Here is a 27,773-nt window from a genome sequence, read left to right as displayed (position 1 = left end):
GTGCAGTCTACTATTGTGATCCCATACACCTTTGGCAAATGCAGAGAATGGTTCCTCACAGTCATTTGGCTGTGCGTTCAGTGTTTGCTCACAAAAACAACTCTGGTGTTGGAACACAGCTATGGCTCTATAAATGGGGAAACAAACCGGCTTGAACCGATTCATAATCAATCCTAGCCAATCAACCGCATGGAAGGGAGGGGAGTAATGTGTCTTATTTTTTATATCAACAACCTTTTCACAAAACCAAATGGCAAACTATACCACATTTATCACCTTGTCATGGCACCTTTACTAATCATTTTCTGTTATTTTTTATTTGGCATTGCAATTGTTCTTTGGAGGGATCTATTCAGGAACAGCAGTGGTCTTTGTGTTTGTGTTCGTCCTCATCTTCATGGACTCTCTCTCTCTGTAGCGCCCTGCGCAGAGCTGACAGGAGGGTGTTGCGGTTGTTCAGGACGTTGTAGCAAGTGAGGTCCATCAGTTTCTGGAAGTCCTCGGGCTGGTAGGCCATGTTCTTAGTACGATATGGCGAGTCTTTAGTGCTGACATCCAAGTCTCCTTGTTTCAGTTCATCCTTCCCCTCTCGTTTGATCCCTTAAAATAAAAAGCAGGAAAACAAAGTTATCATTTGATGAAACTTTTGCACAAACTAGAAACAAGAAACTGTGTGTGTGTGTGTGAGCCAGTGGTTGAGCGTTCACAGACTGGGGATGTGAATAAACCTGAACAAACACTGATATGTGAAATCCTGTCAAGGTGTATTTTGAGGTGCATTCTGGTAGTGTGATGGGCCTTATTCAACGAAACACTGGTGAAGTTCCCAACCAATAGTTCAAGGTATTTGCCATCTTTCTCTGTGTTACTAAAAAGGGTTGTAGTGAGATGAGCTTCTAGCTATGTCCTTGGGTCCAACTACAACGTTCAAATAATCTGTTATAAATTTGGTTTGTGTCCACTAACCTGGGGCTTTGAACTCTCTGAAGGTGAGGTTGGCCAGAGGGAAGTGAACCACAATGGGAGCTTTGGGGTTATTCTCGTCCTCAAACACGTACACCTCCTTCATGGGCTCTCTCTCCACACGGCTGAAATCGATGTGAGGGAACGGGATCCTGTGATCAGTGCAGTTCTGCTGGGTTTTCTTCAACACCTGAGAAAAAGTTAAACACAGTTAATCAGGGCTGGTCTCAGAGAAAAATATAATCAGTCTTTATTAAACACCTGACATATTGACAGGTAAACACCTGAACCTCCCGAGAGAAAGTAAAACACTGTTAAACAGGGCTGGGCTCTGATTTCCTTTCCTTCCTTTAATTCCCCTTAATATGCTTCCTCTAAATCAGTTATCCCTTACACTTGGGTATGAGTCTAAGGCCGAATCTCGATTCTTCTCCTTGCCCCTTTTGCTTAATCTTGTCTTAGTCTTAACCCTAGCACTTGCAAGTGTAAGGGCCAAGGGCTGAGATCTTTCCCCTATGAAATAAGACGCCACTAGGTTTCGGGTACGTCATGCGTGACTGTATGAGCTATGAAACTAGCGATTTAAAAAAAAGTCTAATGAAGAACATGGTTGCAAATATATATGTATACAACTGTGTAGAGCACGAAACAAGACTGTCGTCATTTTTAAATTAATTATAAGCCAAAAATACTTACATGTAGTGTATTTAGCATGATAGCTGGCAAGCTACCATATAAGCCAATGGAGTGGTGGTATACGCGCTAAATGTATCCTAAAACTACCGTTTGAAAGCTTCAGTTAAGACCTAAAATACTATACATCGTTCGAGTATTTATAAGTCATTATAAACATATAAAAAGTTGTGTAGATAGCTTTATTCATGTAAAATATTCCTCGCTTCAAGCAGCCATGTTTTTTTGAAAATTCCCGAGCTGGTTTCGCGGTGTGCTCTGGGATAGCCCTTGGAGTTAAGGTAGCCCTCCGATCATCTCAAAAACGAGGGCCATACACCCCTTAACCTTACCCCTTAATCTTGATCAAGTTGGGTATTGAGACACCACTAGCTCTCACATGAACGCGCAATTTCAAGGGTAAGGGGTAAGATAAGGGGTAAGGGGAAGTATTGAGATTGGGCCTAAATGTACGCTTCCTAATTTAACATTTCAATATGCTACGATTAGCAGGCCAGCATACTTTAGTCTGAAGGCATATGCTTGATTGGATAATTTATATACCATAAACTGGTCTGAATCCCAGGAGTAGTTGAGGGACAGGATGAGGTCCATATGTCTGTGGGGTCGCAGCAAAGGGGGGAATCCAATGTTACAGGACAACCCAGAGTCTACCAGATCCAGGATGGGGTCCCCTGGTGTCAGCTGGTTCGGAAAGGCATCAGGGTGCGTGTCTAAACAAAGAAACCAAAAAATGAAAGGAGAGAAAGCAAAGAGAGGACTTGCTGTCATAGCTCGACCCTTAAGTTAAAGAATGATGTAGATACATCTATCGCACTTAAAGTTATGAATGTTTTCTTCGCTGCAACTTGTTTTGAATGATGGACATTCATTTATTGATGAATGTAATACCTTTTGACAAAGCAGCAGGATCATTCTAAATCCATCAAAACCTTGGGCTAATTCAAAAGTTATTCATACAGTAAATATCTATAATATCCATAAACTAATGGCCTTGAAAATGCCCCAGGGAAACCCCTCCGAAGTACACACACACACAAAGAAACCTGAAATCTGCACATACACACACACACACACACACACACACACACACACACACACACACACACACACACACACACACACACCTTTCTCGTCTGTGAAACTGCTCTTCTTGTTGTAGTCCCAGTGGAGACTGAGGCCATGCATGAAGTTGTACACCTGGCTGACGATTGGCCGGCTGCTGAAGAATTCTGTGATCACCTTTGACATCATCGTGGCTGGTTTTATCAGGAAGGTGTCCAGTGTGGCCGGTTCGGTGTCTGTGTCTGTGGAGGACAAGCTTCAGAGGCTTAGTAGGTACATAGCTGGTGCTCCAGGGTCAAAGGTCACTTTGTCTTAGGTCTCTTTGTGATAGGTCTTTCACAACTTTTCAGTAGCCGATAGTAAAGTGCCTGTCACAGACATTTCATTCTACAACTGTCATTGACGAGGTCTTGTGGTTTGCAGTCACTGACTGCAACTGGGGATTACTGTTAAGGGTAGTTTTGGGAAGTTCACATATCATGTAGTAGAGCAGGGGTCTTCAACAGGGGGTCCGCGACCCCCAGGGGGTCCGCGGAGGTACTGCAGGGGGGTCGCGAAATCTTTGGTTGATAAGATAATTTTTTTAATATTTAAAAAAAAAAATCCAACCAATTTTTTTTCCACAAATTTAAATGTCTTCCAAATCAGAATTGTATTTATTCCCTTTAAATTCACATTAACATAAATCCAACATATTGTAGCGAACGTATAAATTGATCGAGAAGACGTTATCTTTCAGTCCAATCGACACATTCAGCTACCCACAGGAGCTCTCTCAAGCTGGGCACCGGTTCACTCACAGCACCTTTCATGCACAGGCACTAGCCAATCAGATCGCGTTTCTGCTCAAGTCTAAAGAGCGTGAAACTCCATAGCTGGTCTTGTTTGTACATTGTTAGTTTGACATTTTTTTGCTTAGATTTAAAAAAAATAAAAAAATAAAGAGAAATAGACACTGTACAAGGTCAAAAAACGTTAATTGTAACTGAAAAATAAGTGAGGATTTGCAAGGTGTGTGAGCCTCCTAGCTAATGTTAGCATGCTACTACCTACAATCTTAACAACTTGCTAGCGGTGTGATTGGTTTGTTGACCTGTCAATCTCACTATAACATCTATGTTGTCAACACAACTCCATGCGCCAGACTCCTCCTCCGTCATCCGTTGGATCGTGTCAGTCAGGAGTAATTGAAAAGAAGATACATCTCACTAATGTGGGAGGATGTGTGCCATCGACACAATAACAGGGTAGCTATGTTTATTTGGCACTAGGCCCAGTATATTATAAACAAACTGTTATGCAATTTATATAGTAGGGGGTCCCTGCTCATCTCGCCATCAGTTTGGGGGTCCCTGGCCTGAAAAACGTTGAAGACCCCTGTAGTAGAGAACCACTATGGAGGGTATCTCATACAGGGTTTCCACAAAACCCTGCTGAAGCTGATAAATTAAACTTTTACCCGATCCCGTAGGAGGGATGGCAAAAATATCTTTTCAATCGTCAAAAGCCTTGATCACATTTTTCTGTTCCTCTTTCAAAGTTAATGCACTGTCGATGTCTTCTAAAACAGACTCGAATCTACACATCTCAGCTCTCAAGTTTGACTGGCACCCAGGCTATGAACGGACTACTTGCTGAATGATATGAAAGATGTGAATTAGAAGCACAAAACCTGTTGCCAATGGCAGCAGAATTTTCTTTTTTGCTGCGTTCATTATAAAGAAATACCTCCAAACATTCAAATCAATGGAACTTTTTGCAACATTCGGAGGAGCTGTAAAATGAAATGAAATAAAGGGACATTACCTATGTCAGTTATGGTTTCACGAATGGGGTTCCATGATGGGGTATGTCCTGTGACAAAGCTCCACAACTGGGTAAAGCTAACAGAGAATGCACTACTCCAGATACCTAGAAAACACATAGCCACACACACACACACACACACACACACACACACACACACACACACACACACACACACGCACACGCACACGCACACGCACACGCACACACACACACACAAGCTTGTTCATGTCAATATGCATTTGTATACACACACTTATGTCTGCACCTGACACACACACACACACACACAGAGACTTTCTTTCACTCTCCCTCCATCTCTTACCAATCAGGAAGGACAATCGAGTCTCCGGAAGTTTCTTGATCTGTTTACCCTGGAAGTACTCACTACCAAAGTCCTCAGTGGGTACAAATGCACCGTACTTCAGAAGACCAACCTCAAACGGCGTAAATTCACACCACTCTGCAACAGTGAAAGAGAGAGAGAGAGAGCAGCAGTATATATTCAATAGATGTCACTGTCTGTAAAGTTTGATTTAATATCTAGTTTGATATTTATGCAATGTTACATTTTATGGTTTAATGTACCTACATGTATTGCCATATCAATAATATAATATAGAATATGTTCAGTCGTGTCTAAAGGCTATTAATGCACATTATAAATAAAACATCAGTCTCCACACTACTTGCAATGGGCGCAGTGGTAGAAAATGGACTCAAATGCTCATGTCTGATCCCCTGAAACCCTACCAGTCGCTTTGAGGCCGCCTTTCAGGCAGGTCTTCATGTTCACTGCTGTGTAGATGGGCAGAGGATTCTGTCCCTCTGACACCGCCCTCTTCTGGTCAGAGAGGGTACTGTCCCATTTCTGTGCAAAACAATCATAGGTAAAGAAATCTCATGAGGAGACTTTTGAAGGTAGATCAAACTGTGTGTATGTGTGTTTGAGCGAGAAGGAGAGAGAGTGTGTGTGAGCCGATATTATATTTTAGCAGCCAAGCACTTGTTTTGTGCAAAGTCAATTGTAGCACACAAACATCTATATTTCTATCAGTATGCGTCTGCCCTGGAAGTGAACCCATAATTATCATTTTGAGCTTAGAGTTGTTAGTATCCTCCAGTACCAGTCGTGCTACAGTAACACAGACTGTGTGTGTGTGTATGTGGATTTATTGTATGTCTTTTTTTAATGCTAATGTTCATCATCTCTGTCTTTGTGCAGGTATTTGTCACCCTTACGTGTGAGTTTTAGCATATGTATGTCTGTGTGTGTGTGTGTGTGTGTGTGTGTGTGTGTATGTGCAGATTTCAGGTCTTGCTCTACCTTCCCATAGATAAGGTGTTCAATGAACAGACCCCACAGGTCAATGAGGGACACCGGCAGGCCGTCTGCCTCCTTTTCTTCCATCTCTTGTTTGTAGTAATAGTGCTTTTCATTGGCGAAAATGCTCTGGTACCTCCCAAACATCTCCTTCTTTATTGGTTCAGTGACTACGGCCAAGTCCTTTTGAGACCAATCAGGCTTCTCATACAAGGTGGACATCGCCCTATGAAGAAGAAGAGTTTCTGTTGTCAGTCAAATCATCTTGTTTCAGTCAATACCTGACATAACATGTTCACACACACACAAAAACACACATACGTTCACACACACACAAAAACACACATACGTGAACACGTAAAAAAAACCTCATACGTTCACACACACTTAACACATATAAGCAAATCTGCACTCAGGTAAGGAGTGGTCACCATGTGGCCCCAGAGACCCCAGTGATGTAGCTGACGGTGTACTATACATTAACCCTTACTTATGAGGGGACTCACCAAGTGGCCCCAGATACACCAGTGATGTAGCTGACGGTGTACTATACATTAACCCTTACTTATGAGGGGACTCACCATGTGGCCCCAGAGACCCCAGTGATGTAGCTGACGGTGTACTATACATTAACCCTTACTTATGAGGGGACTCACCATGTGGCCCCTGAGACCCCAGTGATGTAGCTGACGGTGTACTATACATTAACCCTTACTTATGAGGGGACTCACCATGTGGCCCCTGAGACCCCAGTGATGCAGCTGACGGTGTGCTATAAATTAACCCTTACTTATGAGGGGACTCACCATGTGGCCCCAGATACGCCAGTGATGTAGCTGACGGTGTACTATACATTAACCCTTACTTATGAGGGGACTCACCAAGTGGCCCCAGATACACCAGTGATGTAGCTGACGGTGTACTATACATTAACCCTTACTTATGAGGGGACTCACCATGTGGCCCCAGAGACCCCAGTGATGTAGCTGACGGTGTACTATACATTAACCCTTACTTATGAGGGGACTCACCATGTGGCCCCAGAGACCCCAGTGATGTAGCTGACGGTGTACTATACATTAACCCTTACTTATGAGGGGACTCACCATGTGGCCCCTGAGACCCCAGTGATGCAGCTGACGGTGTGCTATAAATTAACCCTTACTTATGAGGGGACTCACCATGTGGCCCCAGATACGCCAGTGATGTAGCTGACAGCTTCCAGGATTCCCAGAGTCTGGAGGCCCTTTAGACTCCCAAAAGCAGCAGTCATCGCCCTGGTCCCGCCTCCTGAGCAAACCACACCCACCAGGGGGACCTACAATACAATCAGTTATTTTTTTGTGTTTTTTTTTCTTGTCATTGTTCTTTTAAGAAAATTCAATGTTTTCAATCAGGTTCCAGTAATCTGAGTATCTGAACTGGGAAACACACTTTACCCTATCTGTCTGTAGAGGGGAACTGAGCTCCAGCAGCTTGTGCAAAGCCTGCCCCACCACCACCTTCCTCTTCTCCAGGAAGTCCTTCTCAGCTAACGGGATGTCAAAGTCCAGACGCACTGCCAGCTCCTGCTCTGGCCTGCAGGGTCACAGGTGTCATAATATACTTGCGATTGTGAAAGAAAACTTGTGACATTTTAAGGTGACATTATTCACGATTTTAGGCATATTTTTGTATGTAACTAGATTTCACAACATCCTTATATTCATTTTGATGGTTTATGGATCCGCTGAAGGAGAGACAAATACAGCTCTCATTCCCATTAGCTTCCCAGGATAGGTCCAAAAACTAAAGTGTTACAACAATCTTTTCAAATCTTTTCAAAACTACATCATTTTATCTACTTTTTATCTGTGTCAACAGTGCAGTTTGTGATAGACAGGCAAACGCGTTGACTGTTTGGTAGTGCAGTGGCTAGTTTTGCACAAAAACTCCTTGAACTTCACCAGTGGTGGACTTATGGCTAATTGTACAAAAGTGTAAAACATGACAGTCTAGTATACACACTGTTTCATTCGTCAGAAAGGGTTAGATGTGCTAATCCTTAAGTCCCCACACTGAACTATATTTACAGTTTAATCTACCTTTGTCTGTTATTCTAAGGTGAGATCATAGATACAATTATTTATACATTTTCAAATTAAATATTTACCGTTCCTCAGTCTTCAGGTCCAGGTCAACAGAGTCCTGTAAAAAGTTCGGCATTGTTATCACTTGCAATTCTGGTAATATATTTAAGACATTCTGCTGTATATTAGTATAAACAAAAAACGGTTGCTTCAGTCTGGAAACAGATAATATCCATTAAGGACAAATGATGAAATGACAGCAGATGTGTCTTTTGTTGTCCATAAATATGTTCTTCCTCTACCACAGACCTGTTCAGCTCTGGGTGGGCTCAGAAAAGCTGATAAATGGCTGATATGCTGAATTGGGTTGTCACCCAGATGACAGAAGATGAACACAAAAAGCAGCCTGTGACCAATCCTTCTGAGTCACTTTCCCATCGAGTTCTTTTTGCATACAACTTATTTTATATTAACTATTATCTAGTTCAATTTAGGGTTTTAGATCATTTTTGTCTCTGAAGTTAATGTAATCACTGTGATGGTGATGGATAAACCTGTTGTCAGTCTGATAGGTTACTATGAGATGATTGTGATTTTATGTAGCGCGGAATCCAGTGTTTGTTACCTGCACTGAGAGTTCTGTCTCCAGGTCTCTGTTGATGTTGTAGTGTGAGGAGTCCACCAGACCTGAGGTGAAAAAAACGTTACTCTTTTTGCATTGAAATTGGCATGGGTAACAAGTGCACAGACTCACACACCCTTATCCTGTCACCTTCAATCAAAAATAATGTTTACATGCAAGCGTTGGATACACAAATACTTGCATACACACAAACACCAAACCAGGTGACGCTTAAACGTATCCAGTGGAACCATGCCAGGCCAGGGCTTTATCTGGCCCAGATTTGGTCATGTGTCAGCCACCATCTTGGACACTCATAATTTTATCATCAGTACAAAAAAACACTAAACACATGCATCTTCATAGTCAAGTTCTTGGTCATTGTCAGTCCAATACGCATGATTTCAACTTCTGTTCCTGTCAACTCTGTCATTTCCTGTGCTGTGTCCATGTGTTCTTAACCTACCTGCACCTAAACGGTTACTATTCGCCTTCAGGACAGAGAATGGTGTTGCCTAAACGGAAAAAGTGCAGAATGTTTTTTGTCCCATTTATTATGACATCTATCCAATTTGTAATTGGCACATATCAAAAATAAGGGACCTATATTTCTCTCAGAAAATGTACCATGTATTTTTCTTCATTTGTCCCAGTAGTAACTGACAAATATTGTATATTTATAAATTAATACAAATGTATATATATATATTATATATATATTTCAAAAATATTTTTTTTTCTTCACCAAAACAATGGGTGAATAATGTATGCGATAACTCTGTGATTGATATTTGGAAATAAACCCATTGCAAACCCCATCTTTGGCAAAAACTTACCAACAGTACACCATTTGACAAGCACACCCCTGAACTCTGAGGACTGGAGAACAGAAAGACAAGGACTATAAGCAAATACGTATATCATTCCCGCGTATCTTTCCACTCTTCTGAACTCAAGAGGACTTTCTCTCTATTCAAAGCTGTAATGAAATACACTGTATCCTGTCCTAGACTATGAGAAGCACTGCAGTCACAATGCAGCCACTGTGACCATCAACAACGTGGGCACTATTATCTTCTTAATGGTCATCTTTGAGATGCTTGTTGTTCAGACCTACTCTATGCGTATGCTCTGTGTGTGTCTTAAATAATATATTGTTTTGCACTCTTACCTCACTTCCAACTCAAATTCAACCCACAATTTATCCTGGGTCTGTATATGAAAACAGAAAACATAATTGCTATTTTAAATATTTGAATTTGCATGAAACATGTCAAGATGTAAGTGTGACAGCTTTACCTCAGTATTTGTTGTGAATATTTGAATTTCCTTCTGGCCCAGCCTCAGCTGGCTAATGTCAAACATGACGACAGATAGTAGATCATCTCGAGCGGCTGTGTCATCGTCATACAACCGCATTTCCAGGACATTCTGAAAGTCGGCAGTGGACATGTCAAAACTAATCTTTGTACAACTTCTATCTTACAATCATGTAAGACCGTTAATACCTTTGAACAGCTTTATGTATAGATGAATTCAATTCATATTCAGTTCTAAAATATCTATCTCTATCTATCTTCTCAAATATCAAATTATGAATATATCACATCATCTCTTTAGATAAATAAATACATATTTTACAGTAAAACGTGTGAGTACACAGCATATACATACTGACATATGTAACTACACTATTACTTCTGACGGCAACGTTAAAATATTTTTGCCATCACAGAACCTTTGTGAAGTTAAGTTGGGTCTGACCTTGACGTGGCTGTGGATGCGGAAGTGAAATGTCTCGTTCCACTCAGGGTTCTTGCTGTTGGGGATTGTCTGGGTGCGATAAGAGCGAGCAGAGGACGTGGGAAGCCTCAGAATCACGTAGCAGTCCGACTCTGAAACTGCGGAGAAGCATCTCGAAGGAGTTAGATACAGTATACTTGTCAAGTTGTACGGTTTTGTTTTGTTTTTTTGGTGAGTTTCTCAGTTTTGTTTGGTTAGTTTTAAACACTGTGTTTTTTCCCCAACTCGAAAAGAATACAGAGCACAAGTCCATAGGGTTGCAATGGTTAACAGTTAGCACCAGGAACCACTTTCTTTTGTCCTCTTAGTCCTATTAGTTTCTAGGCCCTTAGGTAAAAAACCTAAGATAAACAGCCATGGAGATAGACAGAGCAGTAGTTAGTTGCCACTTAAATAAATGTGCAAAATGCAATAAATGTGCAAAATGCAAATGCATGGATGAAATGTGCAAATATGCTATAATCCTGTGCAAATACATGAATGAGATGTGCAAATATGCTTCCAATAAATATTTACCAAATTTGCCGTTACAACACTAGGAAAAATAAATATTAGCAATATTGCATTTAGGATTTGTAGAAAAATAGTAATCTGTACAAAGTGAGTATACATTAAATTGACCAGAAACTACCCAACTTCAAAGAACATGAGCAACCCCACTATACAATATGAAGCGCCCGTGCCCAACTGGAGATGCGTGGTTAAAAGAGTTACAGCCATTGCGCTAAAACCACAATTAATAGACTGCAAAGCCTCAGATGCAATGCCCAGGCCATTTAGCTTTTAGTTCCGTTTTTAACCAACATTAAAACACTACAATGGTGAGTCTGTTTCTCTCTCCCTTTATCTCATTCTTTCTCTGTCTGTACATTTGTCTATTAATTTACCTGAAAGCATCCCGATTCCAACTCTAAACAGAATGATGATAGGCTAGCAATATATCCTATCCTATTTAAATGTGTAAACTGTAATGTAAATTAAATGACTCACAGTAGTCATGTGACCATTTGAGTTTTGCATGAAGGACAGTAACCGACAGGTTCCAGTAGGGTACAGCTTTGCCCTAGAAGGTGGGGTAGAAAGATAAATAAAGCAGCATAAAGCAGCAGGCCATTTTTCCTCCTGGCTTACTGCATTGAATTTTATAAGTTAAAATAAGTGACAAGGCTTAAAATAAATAAGTAAATAAATAAATGCTAGTACTAATACTTCCAACAATAATAACGGTTGAGTTTTCAAATTGAATTGCTTACCTTCGACATAATGGCGTCTTTGCTCAATAAGCTCTTTGGTAGAAATGTGAAACTAGAAGACAGGCGCTTTATAAATAGTTCTTAGAAAGGTGTGTAGATAGGGTGGTGCATTTCAGTAAACTGGCATGGGAAGTGAGCTCAAGTTCTAACAAGTGTCCGAAATGGGCATCAACGCATTCCATTTTGAACAGGTTGTGAGCTGCCAACTCTCCCAGGTTTGGGGAGTAATTAATTCTTGCAGGTAGGGAGGTGCATGACCATTTATGCATGTATGGGTGATTATAAGGACTTTGTAGTCAATCCGGAAAGAGACAGGGAGTGCTCATATTTCCGGACCTTCATCAGAATGGCAGCGCTGTTTTGGATATAATGCAGCTTCTGGATGTTCTTGCCAGTGATCCCAAAGAAAAGTGAATTACAATAGTCCAGTTTGTTTGACTTTTTTTTGCTTATATTTTTAGAAAGTTTCCGAGAAATAGACACTGTACAATGTAAAAACCCAATTATTGTAACTGAAGTCTGAGAGGATTTGCAACGTGTCTGAGCAACCTATCATTCACTTTGAATCAACCTTGACGGATCAACGCATTCCTATGCATATACACAATAACTATAGCAGTGGTTCTCAACCCTTCCTTTGAATGTACAATTGATCTGTCCAGTTTATTTTCCAACTCGCCCCAAATGTGCTTGATGGGTTTGAGGTTCGGACTTTGAGGGGGCCGGTCCATAATTTTCAATGTTCCAGAAGATTCCTTCTGTCACAGGTCGTACTGGCAATAGTTACAAGAATGTTTAGGGTCATTGTCCTCTTGGAAAATAAATCCAGGCCCATTAACAGCACTCCCAGAAGGTACTCCATGCCTCACCAGAATGTTATGGTATACTTTCTTATCCATGATGCCATCAATTTCGCCAAAGTCATCTGTTCCTAAGGATTAAATGGCACCCGACACCATAATACAACCCCTTCCTTGTTTAACTGTTGGCCAGAGACACTCATTTTTATATCTCTCCCCCTCACTTTGTTAAACATACACTCTTCGCTTGTTGCCAAACTATTCAAACCTGGACTCATCAGTCCACAACACTTTATACCAATCTTTCTTTGTCCATTTCTTGTGTTCTTTTGCAAATTTCAGGCATTTCACTCTATTCTTGTCTTTCAGTAATGTTTCTGTGCTGCTATTCTGCCAAAAAGTGATTTTTCTCACAGCTTCTGACGCACAGTTCTTGGGAACACTATTGAACCATTAGTCATTGTGGTGTTGATCTCGTCACCAATTCTCAGAAGATAGGCCTTGTACATTCAAAAGAATCACCGAGCTGTGTCCTGAGACTCTTGCATCACCACGACCACACCTGACAATGATTAAACAAGTTGTTTGGCTTCTTCTGTGAAGGAACATGATTGTGTGACATTGACAGGGAAATAGGCCTAGTTTGTTTTTGTACGGAAATTGACCTAAATCTACTTATGATAGCTCTATTCTATGGTTTATAGAGCATAATGATGACCTTGTAGGTATTTCATTAGTTGTAAGGGTATTTTAATGGCCAATTCAACAAAAACAACTTGAACCTCTTAAATATGCCTAGTGTTTAATAATTTTGGCCACCACTGTATATATACAAAATCAATCAAGTTGTTGTCTTTTAATAGCTTTGCTTAGTTACACTGATATTATGTGACTGTTCTTCCTTTTTTACTGGGTGCAACAGAGCTTTGTGTACATTATATAGCCCCGTAGCCAGGGCCCGTAGACATATTTATGTCAATCAAATTATTCTTAATAGCCAAGTCGCAAAAAATACTGATGTATACCTATATTCAGCGAGAAAATTGACAGGTGAAATAGGCGGAATATGTGTGCGGGGGGAGGGGCGTGGTGACGGCGGTTACAAACATAGACATGTATAGGTTATATATACATGTCTATGGTTACAAACATGCAAAAAAGGATACGGGACTCAAATGTTTGGGAACCACTGCCTTACACCACTGACAAGGGCCCGTCATAATAGCCTGCACCTGGGCCTGGATAACTACGTTACGCCACTGAATAGCCCAAACCTGAATGTTCTGCTATACCAAATTGTGAGAAAACTGAAAATTCAGAAAAAGTATTTCCTATATTTTAAAAATACAAAATTCATGTATTGTATTTTGTTACATTTTCTGGCAACAATATTTTGTATTTTATTTTGATACATTTATTTGAGGGGTATTTTATATCAAAATACATTTTGATGTATTTTTGCGCATCTCTGGTAACAACAACAATGAACCTGTTTAAAATAGTTTGGTTTTTGCATGTGGCACACATGTTTTGGGGAATTTTTTTGATTTAATGTCAACAGTTTTTTTTTTCTTTCAATAATTTTACTTCAATGAAAAGGTAAGATTTTTGTGAATATTTTGAGTGAAAAACCAAGAGGATTAACAGCAAAGACATATTTTTTTATAGCCTGTTTAGCTCATATTCACTAGGGGGTGCCAATATTTGTGGAGGGCACTGTACTTAAGATGTATCTAGTCCTGACGCCATACATGTTTAACATCTCAGCCATAGTAGCCACTCTTGATTTAGATCTCTAACTGAGCTTCCTGTCTTCCAAAGGATGTCAGTTCTAAACAAGGTCAAAAAAGGCACAGTTGACCCTTCCTATAACCACTGATGTCACCCAAACAAAGACAAGAGGTTCCTTCACTTAAGCATGTAGATCTTACACATATGCAGACTAATAAGAAAGAGACTGGGCATAAATGGCATCCATGGAAGATTTGCCAAGTAAAAACCAACCCATTTTGAACAGGTTGTGAGTTCTAACCACAAGTGTTTTTCAGGTGAAATTGCTGAGGGCAACATAAAAACTCCACCCAAATCATTCTGTCCTCCAATGAAAACTAAGCCATTTTTTTTGTTCCCCTTATACATTTCTATAACAATGAACCTGTTCAAAATGGTTTGGTTTTTGCTAGGCAAATCTCCCATGGATGACATTTTTGTCTAGTCATTTTCTTACAAGTCTGCATTTGTGTAAGATCTACATGCGTAAGTGAATGTCATGAGTGCAAATTAGTTTGCTTGGGAAGGTTGCTTCTGATAAAGTCATACGACGTTTACCAGTGTTTCCCCTAGGCATAAATGGCATCCATGGAATATTTTCCAAGTATAAACCAACCCATTTTGAACAGGTTGTGAGTTGTCACAAGTGTTTTTCAGGTGAAATTGCTGAGGCCAACATAAAAATCATTCTGTCCTCAACCAACTCAATCAACTATGCCAATTTTTTTGTTCCTCTTTTCTATAACAATGAACCTGTTCAAAATGGTTTGGTTTTTGCTTGGCAAAGCTCCCATGGATGACATTTTTGCCTAGTGACTTTCTTACAAGTCTGCATTTGTGTAAGATCTACCCAAATATGAAAAAAATTGTTTGTTAATCGCGCGCTAAATTTTTTTACAGAGTTAAAATGGGTTTGCGTTAGCGCCGTTAATAACGCGTTAAACTGACAGCACTAGTACACAGACATCCAGTCAGTTAAGGTTAAAGTTGGTTAGCTAACCTGTTAGTATTGCTTGCCTTCTAATGTAATGCAAAAGGGAGAATGTGATAACTGGGATGATCGTATGTGAATAAAACACAAGCATCTGACCAAAATATATTCGTGGCAGTTTAATTGAAGTTTCAGCGTGAAGTGGCAGCAACATCTGTTTATTAACAAAGCAAGTTTGGCAAGTTTACATATAAGTTAAATGCGCACTGTTACCACGACTATCACTTAAACAACAGTCGAACAGCATTTGTAAACTTTACGTCTATGCTATACTACTCTGTTCTGTTGTCTTCATTTTCATTCAAATTTGGCATTGAGATAATCCAAAAATAACGGAAAGTTATCAAATATTGTGATACTTGAATAAGATTATTGAATAACATTTTTAACAGGTAATTAGTAATTGTAACGGAATACATTTTGAAAGTTACCCTCCCAACCCTGTGCCTATCTGAATGACATAACGAGAGGGATCTAGTCAGGGACAGGAGTGGTCTTTTTGTTCGTCCTCATCTTCATGGTCTCTCTCTCTCTGTAGCACCCTGCGCAGAGCTGACAGGAGGGTGTCACGGTTGTTTAGGACGTTGTAGCACGTGAGGTCCATCAGCCTCTGGAAGTCCTCGGGCTGGTAGGCAAGGTTCTCGGTGATGTATGGTGAGGAGCTGCTGCTCACGTCCAGCTCTCCCATCCTCAGTTCATCCTTCCCTTCTCTCCTGACACCTTCAAATAAATGGACTGCATTTACGTATATATTGCTTTTCTACTCAAACATCTTCTTATTCACACACCGACAGTGGAGGCTACCACGCGTATCATGTCCACTAACCTGGGGCTTTGAACTCTCTGAAGGTGAGGTTGGCCAGAGGGAAGTGAACCACAATAGGAGCTTTGGGGTTCTTCTCGTCCTCAAACACGTACACCTCCTTCATGGGCTCTCTCTCCACGCGGCTGAAATCGATGTGAGGGAACGGGATCCTGTGATCAGTGCAGTGCTTCTGGGTTTGCTTCAACTCCTGAGAAACAGTAAAACGCAGTTAAATAGGGCTGGGCTCTGAGAAAAACAAGATCATCAGTCTTTGTTTAACACCTGACCTACAGTTAAACACCTGCACACCTGAGAAACCGCTTAACATGGTTAAATATGGGCTGGGCTCTGAGAAAAAAAAAAGTTTGATGAGTACTGTAAGAGATACAGCACATGTGCACGAAAGGTCTACCTTTTGACAGGACTGTTCCTTTTGGAAATTCACAGTTGTGATGACACCATCAACAGCAGGCACATATGGTTAAGTAGTCAATATAGTGTTGAATTAGTTTATGTTGTGGTATCAGGATAGCTGCATATTACCTTTAAAATGTGTCAGGTCAGTTGTGATTACTATAGCAACATCTCACATGTGAATGAAAGGAGCAACAAATTTGAACGGTGTTCAATAGAATTGAGAAAGCGTTTCAAGCGTGCATTTCTGAGACTAGGGGTAGCAGACGTTTACCAGAAACGGATCAGACTCCCAGGAGTAGTTGAGAGACAGGATGAGGTCCATACATCTGTGGGGTCGCAGCACAGGGGGGAACCCCAAGTTACAGGCCAACCCTGAGTCCACCAGATTCAGGGTTGGGTCCGCTGGTGTCAACTGGTTCGGAAAGGCATCAGGGTGTGTGTCTGGACATGGGCCACAAAGGATTGATATATGTCATGTGGCTGTTAGATTGTCCAGCTAATGACATATTACATACACACACACACTTATACATTATATGCTTATCTAAGTATTTATTTATTTACGTAAATATGCATATTATATGTGATGCGACATATGGCATATGTTATATTTACGATGTGGTATAAAGAAATTACCTTGTCCTACGGTGAAACCAATTCTGGTGTTGTAGTCCCAGTGGAGAAAGAGGCCTCGCATAAAGTTGTAACTCTTCGTGATGAAGGGTCGGTTCGTAAAGAACTTGGTGATCATCTGCACCATGTCGGTGGCTGGTTTGATCAGGAAGGTGTCCAGCGTGGACGGCTTGTTGTCGGTCTCTGTGGAGGACAAACCTCACCAATCTCACTGGGCCAGATATGACTCCAGCACTTCATGACAAGAGAGTTCAGTCCAGTCTGGAGACGGCTAGTTTTAACTGTTGTACTGAAAGTGTGTCAACATTTGACAAGAACTTCCACATTTCCCTTTTAGGCTTTCAATCGTCCTTCCAGCGCTATCCTTTAGAGGCCTTTGGGCTGCTTTACATGCATTTACATGCTTTGGGCTGCTTTTATGTGCCTGTATGTCATAACCTGAAAATGTGTTTGTGAATTGTGGTTGTTTTAAAATGAGTAGATTGTAAGCACCAGTACCTGTGTTGGCGACATCACCACCTATCCAGAATGGAGCAAAGCCTGTGACAAGGTGCCACAGCTCTGTAAGGCTTATGGAGAAAACGCTACACCATATTCCTACAGAACACACAAACACAAATCTAAAGAAATGAACAAAATGTCTCTCTTCCTCTCTCTCTCTCTCTCTCTCTCTCTCACACACACAGACGTTCTCTCTCTCTCTAATAATAATAATAATAATAATAATAATAATAATAATAATTAATTTGATTTGTAACACACTCTTCATTCAAAACAATCTCAGAGTGTCCAGAATCTCACACACACCCTTCCTCTCTCCTTGCTTCATTCCATATCTCACCTATCATGAAAGGCAGACGAGTCTCTGGAAGTTTTTTGACCTGGTGACCCAGGAAGTACTCACTGCCAAAGTCCTCAGTGGGTACAAATGCACCGTACTTCGGAAGACCAACCTCATACGGGGTAAATTCACACCACTCTGCAACACAAAGACATGACACAATCATACACAATCACACACAAACATACACAGGTACCTGAATCCAAAGAGGGATTAGAAGTAAAATAGATTGGTACAGGTTCCAGAGAATGCATTACTAAATGAAGAAATACATTGTCTGTATAATGTCCAAGCACATTTGGCCGGCTGTTTCAGAATGATCTTCTCGGAGGAACGTGCACCGCATGCACGAGTATCACATTCCAAGTTTAATCATTTTGCACAAAATCATGAGTTCCAGTAATGCCTACCGGCCTCTGTGATGCCTTTCAGGCTGGTCTTCATGTTCACAGCTGTGTAGATGGGCAGAGGATTCTGTGCACCTGACACCGACCTCTTCTGGTCAGAGAGGGTACTGTCCCATTTCTGCACTTGCAAAGACCAGACACTACACTTTAGGATTTGCATAATCTATTGATTACTGGGAAAATAACTGCAGTTTGTGTATGTGTGTGTGTGTGGTGTCTTTGTTTGTCCTGTATGTATCCTGCAGTACCTTCCCATAGATGAGGTGCTCGATGGCCAGACCCCACATGTCAATGGAGGACACTGGAAGTCCTTCCTTCTCCTTCTGCCCCATCTCCTCCCTGTAGTAAAAGAGCTGCTCCGTGGACAGGATGTCCTGGTACCTCTTAATCATCTCAACCTTCATTGGCTCAGTAACCACACCCAGGTCCCCCTGCGACCAATCAGCATTCTCGTACAGGGTTGACATGGCCCTATAAGATGGCACATTGTCATGTCATATGCCGGGAAATCATGCCGGTAAAATCAGGTGATGTTACATGCTAAAATCTTCCATTACACGGCTCCTCTGAATGTTGAGGAATAAGCCATCCCAACATTCAGAGGTCTGATATTCTGATGACCACTGCAAGAAATTAATGACCTCTGCCATTGGCCACAGGTTTTGTGCCTCTAATCCACCTATTTCATATAATTTTGCGAGCAGTCCATTCACTTTTCGTAACTTTTTTTCGAAAATGTATTTTAACTTGAAGTCAGCAAGTAATACTTTGCTACACAACACCTGAAACTTCAAAGTTCTACTTCTCAGCGGAATCCACAAAATTCTTCAAAAGAGATTTTTGGAGGAATTTATTTTATCTTATTGGCAAATAACTTCATAATAAGGGGACTAACCATGTGCCCCCTGAGACCCCAGTGATGTAGCTGATGGTGTACTATACATTAACCCTTACTTATGAGGGGACTCACCATGTGGCCCCTGAGACCCCAGTGATGTAGCTGATGGTGTACTATACATTAACCCTTACTTATGAGGGGACTCACCATGTGGCCCCTGAGACCCCAGTGATGTAGCTGATGGTGTACTATACATTATCCCTTACTTATGAGGGGACTCACCAAGTGGCCCCAGATACACCAGTGATGTAGCTGACAGCATCCAGGATTCCCAGAGTCTGGAGACCCTTCAGACTCCCAAAAAGGCCAGTCATCGCCCTGGTCCCGCCCCCTGAGCAAACCAAACCCACCAGAGGAACCTACAATACAGTCAGTTAATTATTTTCTTGTCATTGTTCTTTTAAGAAAATTCAATGTTTTCAACCAGGTTCCAGTAATCTGAGTATCTGAACTGGGAAACACACTTTACCCTATCTGTCTGTAGAGGGGAACTGAGCTCCAGCAGCTTGTGCAAAGCCTGCCCCACCACCACCTTCCTCTTCTCCAGGAAGTCCTTCTCCACTGACGGGATGTCAAAGTCCAGACGCACTGCCAGCTCCTGCTCTAGCCTGTAGGGTCACCGACACAAAACAGCAGTCAGGAAAGAAACGGTTACAGCCTATTTAATTCAGTTTCACTTTATTTACATAATATTGTTATTCGTCATTTCAACGGTGGCCAAGCAAAAATAAAACAGGCGATGATAAATTAATAAACATACACAGTTTCAAACACAGTGAACATATGGCTCATTGAAAATCATCAGAAAGACTGTTGGATTAAGGTCAAAGGTCATGGTGGTGTATGTACAGGTGACCAAAACTGTGACAGAGTTGCTTTTCCAGTTGTGATTTAATAGGGTGGTAATTTAAAAAGCTGTATAAGTGATTTACGTTCTCCTCTCTATATGCAATAAAACATACTGACAGCTCCAACGAGAAGTTTATCTACCTCTATCTGTGCAGGGGCTTAAGAATATTGTAGGCTTAAGATAGGAAGGGAAGATTTTACCGTTCCTCACTCTTCAGTTCCAGGTCAACAACATCCTGTAAAAACACTTGGTGTTACTTTGACTGGTTTTCTTGGCAAGATTTTTTAAGATATTTTATTCCACTGTATGAGTGTCTAGTCTAACAAAATAAGCAATATATGAATGTTCAGATTAGATAAGTGTACTACCATTCCGACAGGCACCTTAACTTCCTGTCTGGTATCTGGTAAAAGTTTGATTGGCTGAACCGTATCGTCACCCTAACAACAAAAGTGAATAAACAAAATAATGATTTCGTTTTTTAATGAAATGGCAATGGCAAGACCTTTTATAGCATATATCATTTACAATAGATATATTAATCATGTTATATTTAGTTAATTAGGCACAGTGTAGAATTTCCTGTATATATATTAGGCATATGTTACATTTAGTTAATATGACAGTGTAGAATTTACAAAAGATATTTAACACATTTATATTTAACAAATCAATGACAATTCATAACTTTTTATTTTTTGCTGTGTGATGATTGTCTTTATTTGATGAAGATCGGTAATCAGTCTTTGCTACCTGGGCAGAGAACTCTGTCTCTAGGTCTCTGTTGATGTAGTAGCGTTCCACCTGGCCAGAAGTGAGAACATGCTCCTCTTTATAAGCTCCTTTCAACTTCAGTATAAGGCTCTGGAGTGCTGTAGCAGGACACATAAATGTTGTACACACACACACACACACACACAAAGGAGAGAGAGAGAGAGAGAGAGAGAGAGAGAGAGAGACTTCTTTTACAGCTGAGCTGAGAGTTTCCCACTGAGTGTTGCTCTTACAAGTTCACACCTGTACTAGAATGAATTATGTTTTTATTCTTCAACACGCTCTGCTGATCACCTGTTCCAAGAAGATTTGCGGTGATGTTTAGAGTGGAGAATGGTGCTGCCTATAAGCAGAAGAATGAGGAGGAATGTCAACTACCACAGTTAAAATGAGTCAAGAAAACCCTATCATTTATTACTTTTCTCTACTAAAACTTATGTCAATGACATATTACATGCTTTGTCAGCACTTTTAAAGTAAAAGCACTGCCATGCTGATTTTTTTTTACACTCTACTGAAAAATACTGGTAACAAAGTGGCCAAGAAGAACCACAGTCATTGTTTGATTCCTTTTCTTTTCAACGTTTTTATTTTTTTTTCATTAATTATATTCAGATAGTCACTTTAAATTTAAATTGAGCAAGGGAAGGCCGAGGGCGGAGTTATTTGAATTTGTGATCAAAGATGATTTTAAATAGATTTATTTATGCAAGAAACACATGCTGACGAGGACATGTAACTGGACTGTGAAATAGAATGGGATGGCCATGTTGTTTTAAGTCATAACAATTCTCTCGTTGTGGTGTTGCCATCTTGTTCTCCCATAGTTTTACCCACCTACTCTCATACAATCGAAGATATTGTTAAGGGTAGAGTTTTAAAGGTTAGGGCACATTTGACACAGTCACAGTCTTGAGACTCAGCGCTTTTTGATAGTTTGTTTTAACAAAAAACTAAATTGTCTCACCTGCTAGGGCTGAAAGCACAATGAAAATGAAATGGATGCACCTTCAAAGGACTTTTTTAATCTTGAGGGATTTTTTTTATTATAACAAAAACGCATTATTCACACGCTAAATTCTGAAACTGGTGACATGCTGTCAGATCCAGCTAAAATTCGAAAAAGGGCACCCAGTTTCTATGCCAAACTTTATACGTGTGGGTACAAAGAGGACAAGACCACCGATAAACAGTGCTTCCTAAAGGGGATTCCCAAAGTCTCAGATCAGTCCAATGAGATGCTCAGTAGGGTTATAACCCTTGGAGAGTAACAAAAGGCACTCCAGGGCATGGACTGTGGGAAGGCACCTAGGACGGATGGATCTGATAGATCAGAAATTTGACACTCTGTACTTGGTTTGGGAAGTCAGGTAAAGCCAGAACGGAGAGCACTGTAGAAGCCACTGTTAGCTAAAATAATTTGAGACTTACAGAGAATATAACATGGAATTATTACAGTGAATGCTTATATTTTTCTTTTAAGTCCTGAAATGAGAGAGAAATGTCCTTTTTATTTTGAAATGAAAAATGGTTTACATGAGTTTATACAGTGTTCTAGGATTGTGGAATTTTTTTTTTAATGTTTTAATGAAACTTTTTCACAGAAAACTTTTATTTTTTGATTCCATTATGTCAAAAGATGCAGATCTGTATGTCAGTTGCTTAACTTATTTTTTTTTGCCAAGCTAGGAGAGTAAAAAGAACAAGTGCAGGAACAGGATGCGTTTTAATTCTAAATTTGCTTCAAGTTTTTAATTTTATAAAGCAACTGAAAATGTCGAAATGTTTGAAAATATTTGGTGCTTAAAAGGAGTTTTATGTTCAGTTGTAAAGGAAGAATGTATAAATGAATGTTTTTAGTTTGTTTGTATATTTTAATAAATTACTTTGACCTCATAATGTTTTTTATCTGTTGGTCTTAATAATAATTATTGTGTTGTAATAAAGGTCTTTTGAAAATCCAAATTCTCCCGCTCTCTCTCTCTCTCTCTGTGCTTACCATCAGGACTCCACAGAAACAAGCCTAGCTGTCAAAATGCTTTTAAGTGAATATTTTACTGGCACAACTGCATAGCAAACATTTTAACCGAAAGCATGATGGAAAGCCCACATCAACACACTTTTTTTTACATACAATATATCAATTGAATTCACAGAATACCACCTACCACTAAATGTCATCGAGAGAAGTGTCAAAACACAATACACACACAAACCCTAAAGTGAGGTTTCAAGAGAAGAGTTTTTCACTGGCACAACTGAATGGAAAACTTTATATTCCTAAATGCATAAATAATGAAGACCACATACCAACATGCAACTTTTCAGACACACACCAGCCTTTAAAGGCACAGTCCACAATTCAAATCCAACCCACTTATTTTTAAGTCAGCAAAATGCTTCTCCCAGTCCTCTAGCTGTCTGTTCTGTGTGTGCGCTCAGAAAAACTGATGTTCCTTCACAGTCTGTGTGTGAGCTTGACTCAGAATGAGCCATACACTATCCCAGCCAATCAACACTTTGCTTTGGGAGCACAGACGCTTACCACCAGGACTCCATTGGACAGGTATGTCCCTGGATCCTCGGCACTGAAAACCAAAAAGACAAGTCACTTCTTCAGCAACATTATTATATGCACGAAATAATGGCTAACGACGGCCTTAAGAGCTTAAAACATATGACAAACAATTCAGGGCAGCAATGGATTTGAAGTGTCTGTTTTCTTACCTCTCTTCCATCTTAAATTCAACCCACAGCTTATCATTTGTCTGAGCACAGAAAGAACAGCACGTCAGATCTGAAGACATATTTAGTATTTTAGGGGGTAAAATGTCACTTTGCCTCAATCTACGCTTCAATTCGAGGGCTTTACCTTTTCATTTATTATGAAGATTTTGGTCTGCTGGCCCATGGTGAGATTGCTGATATCAAACAAGACGACAGAGCAAAGATCTTGCGTGAAGTAGTCTTCATCGTACACGTGCATTTCTAGAACATTCTGGAAGAGAAGGGTAGATATAGCAGAATCAATATCTTTCTGCAGTTGTCATCGACTTGGAACTAAATAAGGTTTTAGCATTTAGTGGCAAATAAAGCAATTGAAATATAATGAGCATGGAGGTACAAAGACAGGGAAACAGGAGTTGTGTAACAGAAATGTGTAACAACTGACTGAGAAACTGTACTGATCAACATAATGCTTTCCTGTTGAGTAAAGTGAAAACTACTGTATGTAGGTTATGATGCCTTTTGCTTGCTGGTAAGTGAGGTGAAAACTCTTACAGCTTTAGACTGGTATGTGGTCATGTGTTGGCCAATGAAAGGGGTCTGTCATGGATTAGGTGCCTCTAATTTATACAGTACAGTAAATGCAGTTTTCTCAGTTGCTGTGGGACATTTACTGACTAATTCTTGATATTTTTAAAACAATAAGTGTATTTCTCATACAGCAAAACACCATTGATTGCCTACAAGAGCCTGTGGCTCATTTAAAATGCATTTTCAATTAAGACCGCTTCAAGCATTTATTTTAATTCTTGCAAGTATGTACAAAACTGTTACATGTCTTTTTTCCTTATGGAGGCACCTTGCAACCTCCGCACCATCTAGTCACCGGTGCAAATCATGACGTGTCCTGCTGTCTTTCGTGCTCACACAAAGTGACTGCTGTTGGGTCTGACCTTGACATGGCTGTGGATGCGAAAGTGAAACGTCTCGTTCCACTCAGGGTTTTTGCTGTTGGGCACTGTCTGGGTGCGATGAGAGCAAGCAGAGGACGTGGGGAGCCTCAGAATCACATAGCAGTCCGACTCCGAAACTGAGGAGAAGCATTGAGGAAGCGCTAAATACACAGGGGCGGCACCTGAAAAAAATCTGAGGGGGGCCAATTTTGATGATGATTAAGGCGACCCCTTTCAGTGGGTACATTAAGTTAGCCTATTTACTCATACAGCAATACCTTTTTGTCCACTATTGGCAGCAACCAACAGTAATATTTCCCCTCTTTCTACATAGCTAGAGTAGCAAGTTACAGGTGGAACGTTATGGAAGAAAGGTACATTCAGGAGCCTTCATAAGCAAACATGATGTGGCTCCACATTAAATTATCACACTTTTTCATTATCCACATGTCTCAAAACATTTTACATACTTTTTTTAATTCTTGCATGTACTCGTTCTTTAAGTGATCAATTAAATTATAATCATAATTTCTGCTACACAACAACAGTAAGAGCACGGTCATGGATCACATTCAGACATGTGGCATACCAGGTTATCTACTGTCAAAACAAAACAAACAGCTGAAAAGAAACTGCAACTTTAAAACAATGAAGACTGACAGAGAGATTGATTGACAGGACTCACAGTAGTCATGCGAGTGGTGGAGCTCTGCTCGCAGGACAGTAACCAAGAGACTCCAGTAGGGCACAACCTCGAGCTGGTGGCACTGAGGGTAAAACAAATACTTCAGTCACGCTTCAGTATTTCTTGTAATTATTGTCACATTTTTAGCTACAGTTTGTCACCGTAGATAGTAGCACTGTTCCCGTACTTGCGTACAGTGGTGCGCGCCAAAGATAACGCTATTGACGCTTGGCGATCATTGGTGTTATTTCAGCTGGTTCGGCACTTCCCATTTTTTATAACCTGCCATGCAAAATGTACGAGCAGGAGACAAAAGTCGGAGGTCCTACTACCTACGACCAAATGTCATTAAGATAAGTGTCAAAACACAATACACACAGTAGCCCTCAAGTGAAATCCTATGCACTGGGAGTGAGGTTTCCAGAGAAGAGCTTTTTCACTGGCTGGCAAAACAACATTAACCTTTTCAGACACACACCAGCATTTAGAGATACAGTCCATAATTCTAATCCATTTTTTTTCTTCTCCCAGTCTTCTAGTTCAGAACGATCCCAGCCAGGACTGTAGTGGAGGGTAAACGCACGTAAACGCAGTTTACGCACCTCTGGAATTTGGAAATAGCGTTTACAAACCTTTAAATAGCGTTTACGCACTTATAAGTGGCGTTTACGCACCTCAAAGTTCCCTGCGCCTTGTATTCTTCCGTTGGAACAATCCAAAATAAATTTGGTGTAATTTAAATTTAAACACCTAAAACCAATATTGTTGAACATATAAAGGCTGTAGCCGGAATCATTTTCATCTGCGTATTATGGTCTGTGACCCTCCAATCAGTGCCTTGCTGCTGCAATGGTGACACCAATCAGGGTCCAGGAAGTATGTAAACACATACACGTTGTGGTTGACGTTCACGTCGTAGCCTGCCTGCCTCCCTTTTCGGTATGGATTAATTAGCCATGGATATCAGACGATTTTTGAAGAGACCATCGACCACTCCGACAGATGCCTGCAAAAGGCCTCAAGTACAAAGTAAGACTGAAGAAGATCAATTCACATTTTTAAACGTTGTTTTGGTTCGCACAACATCGCATTAAGACAGGGACAAGTCAAACGCTATTTAGAACGTGCTTTCAAATACAATGACGCAGGAAACAAGCCAGCCTTCCTGGTTCCATCTAAATAGGCCTAATAAAACGTAAATTCTTTTAGCAATTTAAGATGCATGAATAATTATCCTCACGCATATCGCTGCAGATAAGGCGAATTCATTGGAAACTGTAGACAGATTCTTTGCAAGCCAGTTAGACATTGCTAAGTGAAATGTTTTAGCTTGCCTATAGAATTTTACATTTTCACGATCAAGGTCAAATATAAGTGTAGAAGAATAGCAACGGCAGAACAAGCATAAACCCGACCGGTGGGCCCTCGCACGTCACCTTCATTTAGGCAGATGTACTGTTTGCCTCCAATCCGTGTTTTTTCACTGCGGTTTTATGTCATATCTAGATAGTTCTTAATCCAGCAATTGTCTTGTTGTGTTGACATTGGATGTTAATCCAATGGTTAAAGAACAGGGGAAGCGTTTAATTGCAGCATGGTTTATTTTCATAATCTACCTTTCAGCTGTTACACCCTTGGTCTGTTTCCAAAGGCCTTAATTTTTTCTAGGTCCTGTAGAGGTTCTTTTGTCTCCCCCACCAACCCCCTTAATTTTTGTGAGGCCTACACATACTTTTCTTTACTGTTTTCTTGAAATGTAATGAACTACAAACTCTAAACACATATATTCACTGTCATTGATTAAATATGACTTTAACTGATAACATAATGTAATATAGCCAGGAGAGCCTTACAGAGTCGCGACGCATTGTGTTGCGTTGCTTCGCGTCGCATCGCGTCGAGGCCTGTCTGATCATAAAATTAATAGTTTACCCACCTCTAATGTTACCACTACAGCACTGATCCCAGCCTATCAACACTTTGCTTCGGGAGCACGGAAGGGAGGGGTGTAAATTGATTGGATGTTTAGCTCGACTAACTTAAAGAAGAATCATTGACTGTAGCTTTAAGAAGAATAAACACAGCGCCAGGTACGTCCGGGATCCCCAAAACTGAAAACCAGAAAGACAAGTCTTTGCTTGACTTGACTCGCATCAGATTGATTTATTACATGCACGAAATAATCTCTAACGACGGTCTTTAGAGCTTAGAACATGTAGTTTATGTGACAAACAATTCCCTGTCTTATTATTCGGTAATGGGTCATAAAAAAACATGTTAATACGCATCAGAAAAAACACAAGATCTAGTGGACATACAGGACAGCTGGTTACACTTAAAATATCAGAGCACTTCGCATTAAGTTAAACTAAACTATACTCCTACTTAGTTAAACTAATATCCTTCTTAGAAATCAATACCAGTGGTTTCAAATTCAAACACATGATTTCCTGCTTAGCCAAATGCCTTTGGCAAGCTCTCTGTTCATGTTTTAGTTGCGAAGACTTCATAGTCTGCTTACCTTCGACATGGTAGTCTATCTCAGCGAGACCAGCGATGTCAAATCGAGGGTAAGTCAAAAGCAAAACAAAAGAGAATGTATACAGTTCCCGCCCTTGGGCAGA

The 27,773-nt window shown here is 40.4% G+C and overlaps 1 protein-coding gene and 1 pseudogene across 2 annotated transcripts; both read right to left on the bottom strand.

Annotated features, from left to right (window-relative positions):
• Positions 1–352: 352 nt before the first annotated feature.
• LOC308373562 (cytosolic phospholipase A2 zeta-like) lies at positions 353–9,961 on the bottom strand (the record flags this gene model as incomplete). Its single annotated transcript, XM_080849134.1, has 16 exons — positions 353–600; positions 967–1,153; positions 2,200–2,369; positions 2,784–2,963; positions 4,528–4,632; positions 4,853–4,990; positions 5,281–5,398; positions 5,855–6,077; positions 7,033–7,169; positions 7,291–7,429; positions 8,004–8,038; positions 8,546–8,607; positions 9,009–9,057; positions 9,379–9,421; positions 9,714–9,754; positions 9,842–9,961. The coding sequence occupies 16 exons, from the start codon at positions 9,959–9,961 to the stop codon at positions 353–355; spliced, it is 1,995 nt and encodes a 664-aa protein (XP_080705260.1).
• A 5,676-nt stretch (positions 9,962–15,637) lies between these two features.
• Positions 15,638–27,679, bottom strand: LOC308373561 (cytosolic phospholipase A2 zeta-like; annotated as a pseudogene). The gene is made up of 20 exons: positions 27,671–27,679; positions 25,150–25,231; positions 24,465–24,601; positions 23,657–23,782; positions 23,512–23,552; positions 23,330–23,372; positions 21,079–21,127; positions 20,764–20,882; positions 20,379–20,450; positions 20,211–20,245; positions 19,630–19,768; positions 19,383–19,519; positions 18,511–18,733; positions 18,266–18,380; positions 17,856–17,993; positions 17,513–17,611; positions 17,018–17,197; positions 16,653–16,822; positions 15,982–16,172; positions 15,638–15,872 (listed from the first exon to the last, which is right to left on the bottom strand). The product of its transcript is annotated as a cytosolic phospholipase A2 zeta-like (transcript).
• Positions 27,680–27,773: the final 94 nt, after the last annotated feature.

The sequence above is a fragment of the Sprattus sprattus genome (genome assembly GCF_963457725.1).
Source record: "Sprattus sprattus genome assembly, chromosome: 12".
NCBI lineage: Eukaryota > Metazoa > Chordata > Actinopteri > Clupeiformes > Clupeidae > Sprattus > Sprattus sprattus.
Note: the sequence above shows the minus strand (reverse complement) of the source record. Positions and strands in the feature narration are given on the sequence as shown.